General features: G+C 47.5%; 1 protein-coding gene across 5 annotated transcripts in view; it reads right to left on the bottom strand.

Annotated features, from left to right (window-relative positions):
* Window positions 1-2,079: 2,079 nt before the first annotated feature.
* Window positions 2,080-14,428, bottom strand: part of ARMH4 (armadillo like helical domain containing 4) — a 51,655-nt gene continuing 39,306 nt past the window's right edge. For 3 of the 5 annotated variants that reach the window (XM_085225849.1, XM_085225853.1, XM_085225850.1), the window contains 4 exons: window positions 10,238-10,269; window positions 8,901-9,005; window positions 6,651-6,785; window positions 2,080-6,443 (listed from right to left, as the gene is read on the bottom strand). In XM_085225849.1, the coding sequence (XP_085081975.1) occupies window positions 6,375-6,443; window positions 6,651-6,785; window positions 8,901-9,005; window positions 10,238-10,269 (341 nt within the window). In that variant the 3' untranslated portion in view covers window positions 2,080-6,374. The remainder of the gene's footprint in view (window positions 6,444-6,650; window positions 6,786-8,900; window positions 9,006-10,237; window positions 10,270-14,428) is intronic. The other 2 variants (XM_085225851.1, XM_085225852.1) reach the window with 2 other exon arrangements.

Genomic DNA, 14,428 nt, shown 5'->3' with positions numbered 1-14,428 from the left:
TAAACCATGTCCCACAGTACAACACCTACACGTTTCCTGAACACAATGCCATCACCATCCCTGCTGGCTGCCTGCTCACACCCACACCCTCTCCTTGCAGCCAGTGGCTGTCCTACTCCTGTGCCCTTAGGGGAGCACCAGACAGCTGCTGAGCACACATCAGGCTTCACCGCAGTGCACGCAGTGCCTTTTGTTTTGTCCTTCCAAAATTCATTTATTCAAACAAACCCAGCTGAGCTGCCCATGTTGCTCTGTGTGGATTGGAACCTCTTGGCTGTCTACGTGTGTGGTCAGATTGAGCCCCACATTGGCATGACCTTGGGCTTTGCTCAGCCAGGTAGTCCACACCAGCCACGTCTGCCAGTGATGCTGGGGAGCTCAAGGTCATCCCCTCCATCAGGGCACATACAGCCTTGCCCACGTGGCCCCAGAATGGATTTCCACGTGGTTTTCACAGAATCATAGAATTGTTTGACTTGGAAGGTACCTTTAAGGGTCATCTGACCCAAATCCCCTGCAATGCACAGGGACACCCACAGCTCCATCAGGTGCTCAGAGCCCCATCCAGCCTGACCTCGGGTGTCTGCAGGGACGGGGCACCATCAAATCTCTGGGCAACCTGTGCCAGTGCTTCACAACCCTTGCCGTAAAAAACTTTTCCTTAAATGTAATCTACATCCCTCTTTTAGTTTGAATCCTTGTCCTGTCACAGCGGACTCTGCTAGAGAGTCTGTTTGCTTCTTTCATGGGGGAGTTGGAACAAAATGATCTTTGAGGTCCCTTCCAACCCAAGCCATTGTATGATCCTATGATTCTTATAGCCTCCCTTTAAATACCATTTCTTGTGGAAAGTTTTCATATGACCTCTCTCCCCTGACCCACGGCTTAGCCAGCAGTCAGGGACTTTGGGGTGAGACCTAATGAATGGAAGACAGAGGCTCTCAGCAAGGCAGTGTGAGTGCAGAGAGTAACTTCCTTAGAAATATAACTCTGGGGGCAGAGGGAATGTCATCACTTATCTTCTTTCAGCAGGTTTTGTTTCTTTTCATTGGAAACGAGTCAGACATGAAGCAAACAGCTTCATGAATATACAGATTGCTTTTAGCAACTACCAATTAACAAAGGCTGTGCTGGTACTATCCCCAAGTGGCCATTTCCCTGGGAGCTGCTTATTTTGAATGAACCGCTTTTCATTAGAGAAGATACACACATATGGACAAACAGTTCTTGCTGGTTCTCTGAATGAGACTGAACCCAGCAAAGGATGGGTGCCCCACAGGGTCCACAGGACACATATCAGGACCATGCAACGATGCAAGCTGTGCAAGGATGCCTGAAAACAGGGCTGAGGAGGCCACTATAAACCCAGCCTATGTGCCTTCTCTCAGCCCATTCGTGGAACCACTGAATGGCTTGGGTTGGAAGGGACCACAGAGATCACCCTGTTCCAAACCCAATTTCACAGACAGGGTTGCCAACCAATCAACTGGCACCAGATCAGGCTGCCCATGGTCCCATCCAACCTGGCCTGGAGCACCTCCAGGGATGGGGCATCCATGACTTCTTTGGGCATTCTGCTGCTTCTTAGACCACAAGTCCATGGAGGTCCATGAGATGGTGTTCATATGCAGTCAGCCCTGTTTCCAGGAGTCATTTGCAGTACCTGCATCTGAGACTCCAGGCTCACCTGTGATGTATCACTGAGGTCTTGAAAGGTTTGTGCACAGGCCTTGCCTCACGAGTCACACCAGATGGGAAAAAATATCCTGGTGTGGACAAAGAAGCTTCTGGCTGTAAGTTCGACATCATAAGCATGTCAGTGTTGGACCCCCTTACAGCTCCTCAAAGTCTAGCCAGAAGAATCTGGTTATTCAGTATAGCCCAAAGCCAACACCTACCTCCAGGTAAATCTGACCCAAAACGTCCCAGGCTGAAACTCCTCAGTGCGTTCCACTTCAAGCCCAGCTCTCATCTTTGCACCAAACATAAAAGAAAAGCAACATTTGAATCTCCAAGCAATCGCTTGGCAGCTTTACCTGAGACAGAGCACGCAATGAACCACAGATCAGGGAGACAAGGTGTTTAAAGTCAGCTATGATGGCCAGCTTTTTATTTTCCAATGTTTTACTTTAACAAAGTGCTACATTCCATAGTTACAGTATGAGGAGTTGGTCTTGTCCAAAATTGAAAACCACAAGAAAGCACAAGGACTGCTAATATCCCTCTATGGAAGCAGCGCTGTCCAAAGGAACCTCATCTAGGGTGAACACCTGGCATTAGAGACACCATAAAAAATCAGCAGCTGTGGAGTGCAAGAACATTTCATCAGGACAAGGGCTGCACGTCAGGCAGGCTGCTTCCTCCCATTGGAGATGGGGCTGTGAATGCTGAAAGGGTTGCGTGTTGCCTACAACAAATTCTGGCTTGTGCTATCAAGAAATCCCAAACTGGGCATCCATGGGAAAACAGAGGTGAGCTACATGTCTTGTGCCAAGTCAGGAGAGGATTATTGCTGCAGCAAAGTCATCCTTGCAGCTGTGCTGTCGCATGGGGCTCACGCTGCATAGCAGTGGCACGACCCATCTCTACATTCAGGTCACCCAGCACTGACTGTGCAGGGCCAGAGGGCACTTCTGCCGCTTCTCTTCTCTCTTATTTCTCAAAAGAATCTGTTTGGCTTTTTATTTTAGAAATGCAGGGATACAAATCAAACCAGCAGAGCTTTAAGAGATACGAGGCTTCGGTTCCCATTGGAAACCCTCTCCCCGCCCCACCTGTGATCTGATCATTTCCAGCAAATTAATCTAACTCCAAGAGTTGCCCAGAAAATATTTTTAAGAGCCCAGTTCAAAGTCTACTGGTCTTGGATGAGAGGAGAAGGAGCTGAATGCTGCTTGTGCTTTAAAGACCTGCAGGAATCCCACTGACATCAGAGGCTCTGCAGAAAACCCTGTCTGTGCTCCAAGAGCTTCTGGAAATCTCACTGGGACATAAGGCTGCTTGTGGCCACCCCTCTGGCCTCCACCCCAAGGAGAAATAAACTGGAAGATATGGGGAGTATCCAGGCTCTTGGGTAGGTGCTTGACCAAAAATAACTTTTAAAGACCTCTACTTCTAAGGGACATTGGTTGGGATCTTTGCACTGCTGAGCCACTCATAAAGTTGGCCTACAGTAAGCTTCCGCTGACCAGCAGCTCCCAATCAAGGCACCATGTCTGTGGGTAGCAAACCCAGGAGCAGAGCATGGTAGAGTGGGGGTCAGAGCTAGAGCCAGGACTGGAGTGAAGCTGAAGCACAAGCAAAATCTTTGGGCAGCCCTTCTATCCACAGATCCAGATAAAGCACAGACTCCAGAGCCAACACCGAGCTGTGCATTTGGCTGGACATCCCATTTGGCTACAGCTTGCCCAGTTTGTCCCATCATACCTGTAGAACAAGCAGTCAGATACCTGTACCAATGCCATCCTTACCTGTGGCACAACTGACGTCCAGCATCGCAGCCACCCACTGTGTGTCCTCACTGGGAGATGCTGTGGCTCTCACAGACTACAGTTCACCCACATTATGCCCCCAGATGCCAGCTCTGTCTAACAGACCATGCTGCCTTTAATTTAAATTCACTATGTCAAGGACTGAGAAGAAGAGAGACACTGAAACTGATTGCCACTGTAGAAAATGCTTCCCAAACCGAGGATTAATTAACGCAATGAAAGGCCACATTGCCTCCCCACCCGCCTTTTCAATCCATCAAACTGACAACCCACCCAAAAAACCCTGCCAGGGCTGCAGTATCTGCACTCACACCAGCAGCCTTGCTCAGCCATCCTCCTCCTCCTCACTGCCTAGGAGCTCATTGGTTATCAATGTGATGTCTGCAGTTATCACAAACTGCACAGGCACGTCACTGTTAACAAGGAAGTTGAAAAGAGGCTGCCCTTCACAGGCTGCTGTTGCACAAAGCCCTGCTGATCCCCAACTGTTTGCATCTTGCTGGTACCCCTGTTTGCATCTTGCTGGTACCCCTGCTCTATGCAGCAGTGTCACTGGCAACTGTTCCTCCAGGCTACTTGGCCCTCCAGGCTACTTGGACAATCAGCTATGCTAGCAGGCTTTTAACACCTCCCAAGAGGTGGCTCCAAGAGAGACAGGAATGAGAAGGAAACAAGGAGAGATCAGTCCAGAAGGGAAGTTCTTAGCTTGGACTGACCACTTGTGATAAAAAAAAAGACTTCAGTTTTGGGTAGGGACTTAACAATGGGCTCCCAGGCAGTGGCTGTTTAGAGATCTGGGGTTGCTTTTAGCAAAGCAACATCTTCTGATGAAAGCAGGAATGAAACGGGAGAGAGACAAACACTGTGGAATCCTGGCTGGGAGAGCCTGTCCTAGAGGGAGAGAAGAATGGACACTGCCTGGCACGCTGATGCCTCTTCCCCCAGCCTGCTTCCCACCACCCAGTGGGATGAACACGAGGGCCATGCACAGCTCCAGGACTGGAAGACTAGCATTGGCAGCAGCATTTTGAATACAGGTAGTCCTGACTGTCCTTCTCCAGGTGACTCACTGGATGGGAGGGGAAGGCTGGCAGAAAAGTACCTGGGCTCTGAAGAACACTGCTTCCTTGGAACTGGACGTCCATCTGATGACTTATTGTTCAGAGGACCCTCTGAAAAGAGAACTGAGCATCAGACTCTTCTGATGTGCTCTTCCGAATGTTGTTTCTACCAAACAAACCCATTCATAGACCCACGAGACATAGGCTTACCATCAACTATATCCTTGGCAACCTGACAGCCTTTTCACCTTCACTGAGGATGAAGTCCTGTATGGGTGTCACCTCATTCACTCCCCCCTCACACCTCCTCAAAGACTCAGTGGGACTCATCCCCATCTGATCTCATTTCTCTAACCAAGTCTCCTTCGGTGACAGATGCTGTTCTCTGTTTGAAGGATGACTCCTCACAAAACAGTGATTTCCACCTTGGAAACACGGATATTTTGCATAAACGTAAGATTAAAAAGTCATTGCACAACTGGCAAGAGAGATAAGTCATGCAGCCCTTTTGTTATTTGCTATTTTGACTGTGCAAAGCACCATTAGCTTCCCCTGCTCGGTTCAATGATGTCAGACACTGGCTGTTTCCCTATGCAACTTGCTGCCAGCAGCACAGTCAGCTTGCCCTTGTCCCAAGGCACCGTTAGGATCCATCTCCACAGCCCTCCACAGCCATCTGTCCTACAGCTACACATCTTCCCCATGACCAAGAGTTCCCAGCTCAACCAGCTCACCCCCCATGGACCTCCAACTGGGGCTACTGCTGCTTTCCAGCAGCCAGGAACCTCATGACACCCTGACAGCTCAACCTTTGGTGCCTTCCTTGTGTTTGGTGGCATAGAGACAAGACCCATCAGATCTCCCAAAAGTTCTGCCATTCATGGAGCTTTCAGGGGGCTAAAAATGCAACTTGCAGCTGGGGAAGGAGACATGCTCCACTGCCATCTCAATGTGAACGCAACCAGGAGAAGCAGTCTCTAGTGCCTAGAAACAGGCTGCAGAAGCTGAGGAAACCTCTGACCTGGCTTTCCTTTTACCTACCTGCACACTGAACAAAAGCTAAGGGATCCATGCAAGACTACCCATCAGTACGTGAGCGCTGGTATTTATTGTGCTGTAACAGACGGTGCTGGTAGAAAATGGACTAAAATTTTTGTCATGAATCAAGAGTTGAGGCCATTCCCACGTGTTTCCAAGAAGCGAGGAGCAGAGCTAAAGGCAGAGGTTGTAAAAGAAGAGGTGGGAAGTGGGAAAATGAGCGTAGAAATGTGCTTCAAACTGTATCAACAACACTGTACTCGGGCACTTCTCAGGTGATGAGGGATACAGTTCAAGTGGGTAATTCATTAATTAAGCAGAGCAGCTAATCTCAGCACTAATGAACTCTAGCTCAGGTAATGTTAACATTTAAAATTAACAAATTGGACAGAAGTCATTCACAGTAAAGATTTCCATTCCCGGATTAGGTGAGAGCTATTGTTATGATTAGATTACTGCCAGCCAGGTCTGAAATAGTACACCAGGATAATAGGAAAATAATCATCCGTACAGATCAGCTCCAGCTGCAACAAGATGTGCTGTGGATCTGAGTGAGGCGCCGGGTGCAAATGTGAAATCTCACTACTGTATCAAAACAAACATCACTGCGCAGTACACGTAGAGCATAGCATGCTGGTTCGACAGGGTGGTACCAACCACTGCTCAGTGTTTGGGGTGGCTGAGAGCAGCGATGCAGCAGAAAGTTCTTCCTTCTCTTCTCTTCTTTTCCTCCCCTTCCTCCTTTTACAAGTCACTGGATATCACAAGGGCACTGCAGTTCAATTCAGAATTCGTCTTCAGAGCTGTCGGCTAGGAGCATTACTCGGTCTTGCATGCTGTTAAATTCCCTCTGCTGGGGGTAAAAAAGAAATATTAAAGGGCTCCACCTACAAAACTAAATGGAGCAGCATCTGGATCCCTCTCCCAGCACTCCAACTGAGAGCTCCAGTGTACATCGCTCCAGAGAAACCACCCTCCATCACCAGATTACAACCAAGATAATGAACTGGAAAGTGGTGGGGACAGATCAGGGTTTTCCCTTTCTTGGCAGTTGCTCTACCTTTCTTTTATGCCTCTTCGAGCCGTTCCTCCTCCGGCGATTCATAATCTTAATGCTGTACAGTGCTCCGAGGATAAAGAGGGCTCCAGCTATCCCGACTCCTACAGGAACCAGCATCCCTGACATGTATCCTGCCTGTGGGAGAGAGACGAGCTGACCAGCACTCACAACAGCATCCTTTCAGAATCCTTTTCCAACCTCACGCTTTTCTTACACTTCTCTGTATTTGAAACCTTATCATCACCTGCATGGGATGAGGTTTCCAGGAAGGGACACAACGTCTGGGTCTCTGAAAGAGCTGAAATGCCAAACCAGCTGTGCTCACACACCTTGGGGTGGAGATGAGGGTAGCCCTGGCCAGCCCACCTGGAAACCCCTTGGCTTCCATGAATAATATGGAAACATTTGAAATCCTTTGGAAAATATTTCCAAGTGCTTATTATTTTACTGTTGAAGTGAAAATTAAGATTTAAACTGTCAAATTGCTACAGCATCCTCACTTAGCTCAGGCTGGAGTCTCAGTGGAGCAGGGCAGGCAGCCACAACTCACGTCCTGTCAGTGCTGTCTTCATTCTCTGCAGTTTTACCATTCCCCATCTACAAACCTAGAATAGATTTTACATCTACTGAGGGACAGATGCACAATTCATGTGCTTATCTGGAGAATGGAATCAACTGCTTTCATCTGAGACAGACACAATGCTAACGAGGGCTGTTTGGCTCTCACAGACCCCTCCAGATCCTGCTGGGCTCTTTAAATTGGAACACCTTCATGCCTGGATCCCAGGGCTCACGGCTGCATCCTGCAGTGCCTCCCAGCAAAGCCAGCCCTGCTCAGCACTGCACTTTGCAGGGAGTTCTGTGTGGCACCTGAGTTCCCAAGAAAGGAGGTGTGAGAACATGGCAAAAAGCCTGCATCTCCACCAGGCAATTAAGGCACTTTAATCGGGTGACCTAATTAGTGCAGCGTGGGTGGTTCTATTTCTGGGAACAGTGCTGCTGGCACAGGAGGCAAGGGGAGGTTGGAAATGCCTTTTTTGCTGCTGTCCAGCTGAGTTTTTGCAACAGAAATCATTGGTTTTAATATGATGAACTCTCCAGTCTGTCCATGAGTATTTCCAACCTTTTGGAGCTTGTGTGGTGCTGCTGGGTAGCTCTGGTGTGAGCAGGTGACACACGTGCATGCTGCAATCCCTCCAGGCACCCAACCAGCCTCAGTGTCTGCTTTTTTTTACCTTCGCTGGGAAAACCATTCTCTGTCCTTGCAACGCTCGTTCTGGCTGAATATTTCCAACCTTGTGGTTGGAAATGCCCTTTTACAGCCTTCCTCAACAACCACACCAATGGTTTGTACCCCAAATGCCTGCATTGTGAACCAGCTCCAGGATCTGTCCTCCCAGCCTTCCTGCATCGTGTGGCCCAACCTGAGAGGGCTTTGGCATTTGCTTGATATAAAACTCCACTCTGCAGGCAGCTCAAAAGCCACTTTCTCATCCACTGCCCACAGGGAAGATGAAATTTCTTTAGGGACCCCAGTTCCTCATATTGACCTTCCTGGCAGAGAGGACAGGGGAGAATCAGTTGGATACCAGGGAAAGGCTCTGCCCCAGAGGGCATGGCCCCGAGCTGATGAAGTTCAAGGAACATCTAGACAATGCTCTCAGACATAGGGTCTGGTTTTTGAGTGGTGCTGTGTGAAGCCAGGAGTTGGACTTGATGCTCCTTATGGGTCCCTTCCAACTCAGGATGTCCTGTGGCTCTTTGATAGGGCTCTGCCAACAGCACATGGAAAGGGCAGGTATTAAGACTGGTGCTGACAATAAGAGAAAGGAGGAAACAGTGTGCAGGCGTGATTTGTGCATGGTTTGGTTCATCACCACTTGGTTGGTGGTGAGGAGTGGGTTTTGCTGGGCTTTTCTGGGGGAAAAAATGAGCAAGATGAAAGATCTGCCTTCCCCAGTGCCATACCCTGCAGGAAGGAGATATCTCTCTTTTCAGTGCACACCAGCAGATCCCTGGCTATACCAACACTGCAAAGGATCAGACCTCAGACAGCAAACCTGCTAAAAACAGAAACATGCATCCCCCTCATGGGGACATAAAAGGGTCAGCAGGAAACAAACTGAAATACACAGAAGGCACATGGTGCCCCTTAGCTTGTGTGGTGCTGCTGGGTAGCTCTGGTGTGAGCAGGTGACACACATGCATGCTGCAATCCCTCCAGGCACCCAACCAGCCTGCTTTTTTTACCTTCGCTGGGAAAACCATTCTCTGTCCTTGCAACGCTCGTTCTGGCTGAATCCCAGGCCAGGATGCTCTGCTATGAGCAAAGTTGACACTAGACATGTCTCCTTCCTATTGTGGGCAGAAAATCAACTCAAAAAGGGCTGGGCACAAATCCTCCTCAACCTTTTTACTCCTCAGTCCTGGAAAACTGACACCCAGATCCATTCTTTCTTCTCAGATTTGGTGCTGCTTTGTGGAAGGGCTTTGTTCACTGGGTGACAGTCTGCTCAAACTCATCCCTGTTGGAGGACAAACTTTTAACAGAGGCAGACAGTGACAGGAAAAGGGGGAATGGCTTTAAACTAAAAGGGAGGAAATTTAGATTAGATGTTAGGAAGAAATTCTTTACTCAGAGGGCAGTGAGTCACTGGAATAGGTTGCCTGAAGAGATTGTGGGTGCCCCATCCCTGGAGGTGCCCAAGGCTATGGATGGGGCTCTGGGCAGCCTGAGCTGGCTGGGGCACCCAGCCCACGGCAGGGGGTGGAATTGGATGGGCTTTAAGGTCCCTTCTAATCCAACCATTCAATGATTCTATGTGTTTTCAGGGGCTAAAGCTCTTCATTCTTTGTCTTTTTATCTGTATTGTCTCCGATCCTATTGAAGAGTTTCTAAGCCCTACTGAGCCACAACATATTACTGCCTTGAAACACTCCTGTCACTTCATTTCTAGCTTCATTGCTTTACCACCGTCAACAAAGCATTTGGAAGGTTTCACAATCATTTCAAAATGTTAATATTTGCCCTAGGGTAGCAGAGCCTGAAAATTTATCGGTCTGTGGCTGGTACAACTCATTATTCCACATACCCTCACTCTGCAATGTCAGGGAGAAAAGATCAGGGTCTGGTATCTTTTCAGTTGCCCTATGTTCACTCCTTCTAGCTCCAGGAACTGGCAGCTCTTCCTGTATATGAGGCAGGAGAGGTCTGGCCCTGAGTTGATGCTAAAGCACACAGCCAGAGCCAAACTTTGGGCTGAGAGAAAAGGGGTGGGGGAAACTTAGAGGGCAATAAAAAAGTACCTCTGGGAGTTAGAAGAAAAGGTGACCATCTGGTGCAGAGAAGTCCATCCAACACCTCTGTCTTTCATTTTGCTCTTAGCTACCTGTCAGTGATATGCTGTGGATTTACACCAATCTACACAACAGCAGCAGCTGGTTCATTGTCTCCCAGTGGAAACGTTAAGCCCCTTCTCAATCATCTTTGTAGACAGAACAAACTGCACTGGCAAAAGCTTATTTATTCCTGCAAGTAAAAATGTTTCTGTTTTTAAAGTCATTGAGAGAAACACTGAGCCTCCTACCTTATCTTTCAGCTTCTCCATCCAGCTTCTCACTGAAAAATAAGACAAAAAGAAGTTAGAATCATCTTACTTATATTAATTAGTAGCAGATAATAATCATAGTATTGAAATAGACACTAATTAACTTGACAAGCTGATAACACTTTTCATTAGATTTCCACTCTTTTTGTTCATGAAGAAGAGAAAATGCAGCAAATCAACAAGAGAAACTCTTTTTGAACTAGCACTTCTCATCCACACACTGGGATGTCAGACAAGGAGATAACCCTACAGCATGGCTGTCTCCTTCACTGGCCTCCACACAGATGCTCTATCCTCTGTTAGACATAAGTCTGTACTGACACCTAAGAAGGCACTATTCCTTGCTTTCTATTATCCTGCTTTTCTGGAAGCAGCCACTGTCTACTCTGGGTTGCCACCATGTACAATCTGTGGACAGGGAGAGTGCTGGAGGAGCTGAAATACCAGGCTGCCCAGAGCCACATCCAGCCTGGCCTTGAATGCCTGCAGGGATGGGGCATCCACAGCCTGCTTGGGCAACCTGTTCCAGTGCCTCACCACCCTCTGGCTGAAAAACTTCCTCCTAATATCCAACCTAAACCTCCCCTACCTCAGTTTAAGATCATTTCCCCTTGTCCTATCACTCTCCACCCTCACAAACAGCCGTTCCCCTTCCTATTGTTGCTTCAATGAATTCCTATTCACAGGAGAATCAAGAAATGAGTTAGGGGTATCAGAGTTCAGCAGCTGTGCTTTAAGCCCTGAGCAAGGATCTCTTACTCCAAGGGGACACAAGTGGAACCTCTGCTGTGCCCATATCTTTCTGTGGGTTATTTCCCTCAAAGTATGTTAGATCCCAAATGGAACGTGATATTTATGGAGGAAGAGTCTACTTCCAAGGCTGCCTTCTTATAGGAGCACCCTTCAAAGCTTTTGTTAGCAATGTTAGGGCTTGCATGTTAGTGTACATGTGTGTCATTAGATCACCCTTAGGTCTCACATACCATACCAAGAAGCACAGTGGTTAGGAGGTAATAAGAAAAACCACAAATACTACAAAGCAAAGGAAACCATCCCAAAACTCTTGCCAGAGGGCCTTCTGCTGACTCTCATTTTTTCATGATACAGTTGTGTCACATACCAGGAGGACCACTGACTGTGAGTTAGGGACACACAAAAATGGTTTCAAAATCACAGCACGTGCTTGGAAGATCTTGACTAATGTCCTCAGTACACACATACAGGCAGCTATGTGTGTCCCTGCAGTGCATACACAGACACAGCTAAAGCTGCCACGATGCTCAGCCGGCCACAGCTCTAGCTAAGCAACAAGCCTATTTTTATATGGCTTCCACAGTAATTACATTGCATCAGTGATCTTGTCAATAGTCGACCCACTTTCTTGCAGCTGAACATCAGTGCCTCTAAAGCAGCAATTAACTCCACAGTATTTCTGACAGTTTGCATGTAGGGGCTGCTACTTCCACCGGAGAGATCATCTAATAATACTCTACTTTCAACAAATACAAATTCTGGCTTCGTTCCCCTCTGCTCCACAAAACAACATCAGCATGTCCAATGGGACCCACAGATGCTACGGTACAGATTCACATTTGCTATTTATACAATTGCCTATTATTAAAACCAACCTTGTTTTCAGCAAGGTAGAGCACAAATCAGACACCTTCGGGAATCAGCCTGAGAACAACACGATGTGGTACGTGCCAGGCTGGACACCTCTGTGAGATGCTTTCATGTGGCCACAGGCTGCTGGCTGGCTCCTGTGACGAGTTGGTGTGCACCAGATTGCTGAGTGTGACAAACACTTTTGTTGCTACTCATGCACGGAACTATTTTAACATCTCTGAGGAAATGACAAACCACTGTGGCACTGAAACCAAGCACTTTGTGTTCCAGTTATTTACATATATGTGGATGCCAAGTGTGGGGAGGAAACAGGGCTCTTTATCAAGTCAGGATTTATATCTATGCTTAATGGCTACCATCGATTGATTCTTGACTGCAGCCTCTCCTTAGGCATAATTATACATCATGAGTATTCTGAACTTGGTCTTGGAAGAGGAACACTATGGATTGCAATTTCTCAGAGAAACAAAAAGCTTTCCAAGAACACTAGGTGATTTGCCAATAATGCCAAGCAAATAATCACTAACAAATACTCTATTCCATGTATTTTTCATCCTCTTTTTTTTTTGCCTTCCCTGATCATTCAGTGTCCTGAACAAATGGCTTCAGCCTCTGGGTGCAACATCAATCCTACAGGTCTGCAGTGCCAGCTCCTCTCCTATGGCTTTTTGAGGATAGTGACCAGCACCGACTCTGCCTTTGCTTAATGCTGAGCCCTGGGCTTCACAGGGAGTTGAGTCAGACCACTGTGGAGCACTTCTGAAAATTGCATGCATAATCTGACATTTCCTCAGTGATTTATATAACATCTGCATCTCCTCAAATTGATTTTAAGTAACATCTAGCTTAAGATTACCAGCACAGGTCAGCCTGAGCTGCACAGGGGATGACAGGCCTATGCCAAACACAGAGCACAGCTGGAATTGGAATCTGAGCAGCTGGGATGAGTTCAGTTACAGATGCATCGTGCTATTTTTAGTCCTTTTTGCCCCTCAAAAGTGTGCAGGCAGCCATTAAGAAGCCACAGTGTCAACACTAAGGACGCCGTGCTCCTTGGATGAGGTAGGCTGCAGTCTGTGGTGCTGGCACAGTCCTTTTTTATGTCTCTGTTCATTGCAGGTGGGCTGAACTAGATGATCTTTGGAGGTCCCTTCCAACTCAAACAGGTGTATGATTCCTTGGAGGACCCCAGCCCGAAGGCAGAGTCAGGAAGACCCGTAACCAAACCCTTCCTGTGAGTCTGGATTTGGCCAGAGACAGGCTGAAGGCTCAGAAGACAGGCAAGAGGTAATTTTACATAGCTCAGATGGTCCAAAAACGCCTTTCACCAGTGGACACCATAACACTAGGAATCCACATTAGCCCCTGTGAGAGATGGTTCTGCTTTTTGCATCAGAGACCTTAAAATCAGGGGCTGCAGCTCCTTATGTCACCCATGCCCCTCCAGAGCCTTCTCCCACTGATTTCATCCGTGGTTTCAGAGGAGAAATCAGGCAGTTGGAGACTACAGATTATTCTCCTCTGAGATATTTTTGAGCATATTTTCCCACCCCTCAGCTTTCCACTGTGTCCCACGGCTTTGCAACCCCTATAAGACTAGATTCAGCCAGCATACACAAAGCTGCTCATTTGTTGTTTTTTGTTTTGTTTTTTTTTTTTTTCCAGGGCTCCTCTTGAAAGAGGGAGTGATTGGGTATAACTTACAACAGAGAACTAAAGAGGAATAGGCTATGAAGCTGCTCGTCCCCTCCCTTCCCTCAATACTTGCAGGTGCTCTTTGCCTACAGTCTCACTTCTTGCTTCTATTCAGAGGTCTGATCATCTTCAAATACACTCTTCCTCACTGGCCAGGCCTCTGGAATCCCCTTCTGCTCTCATTTCAAACCTGCTGCAAAGCACCAGTCTCAGGGTTCACCCCTGATCTAATGCACTGTTCAATGTCTCTCCACAGGCTTCTTCCTGCTTCCCCATTAGCGTCCTCAGAAATCAGGAGCACAAGTCCTCCGGGCTGCATGCTTTGTCCACTAGGAATAATCCTCATTGCCTAATTATCCACTCCAACACCATGATAAAGTTGCTTAATAATTCTGTTCACTTCTCATTTGTTCTCTCCTTTCCCGAGATAAGAAAATGCAATGACATCCTACTGGTGAAGATTACAATCAATAATTCGTGCCCTCACCCTATCGGTTCCAGCTCTTCCTTCTTGTCTTGAATGCCCTGCTATTTTATCTTGTCGCTTCGGTTTCCAATTTATCAGCTTATTTTAATCATATTTCCCTTTTTATCAGCTAAAGCGATTCTGTTTTTCCATGACAAAACAGCATATTCTCCCTCTGACCTGCACACCTCGGTGTATTTTCACACCCAGCCATCACATCTTCAACCCAGAACGTGTTGATAGTGATCTATACAGCAAGCATCTTCCCTCTTAACAGTTCTCCATCACAAACACAGCAACTAGTTTTGAAAGCGTGGCACCCAAGTTTCCATATACACTCCAAAGGGCAGAGGCAAGGCCTGAAGGACGGCATCTTATGCTCC

Source organism: Meleagris gallopavo, chromosome 5, assembly GCF_905368555.1.
Source record: "Meleagris gallopavo chromosome 5, MGAL_WU_HG_1.1, whole genome shotgun sequence".
Lineage (NCBI taxonomy): Eukaryota > Metazoa > Chordata > Aves > Galliformes > Phasianidae > Meleagris > Meleagris gallopavo.
The sequence above is the reverse complement of the archived record's forward strand: the minus strand, read 5'-3'. Positions and strand labels throughout refer to the sequence as shown.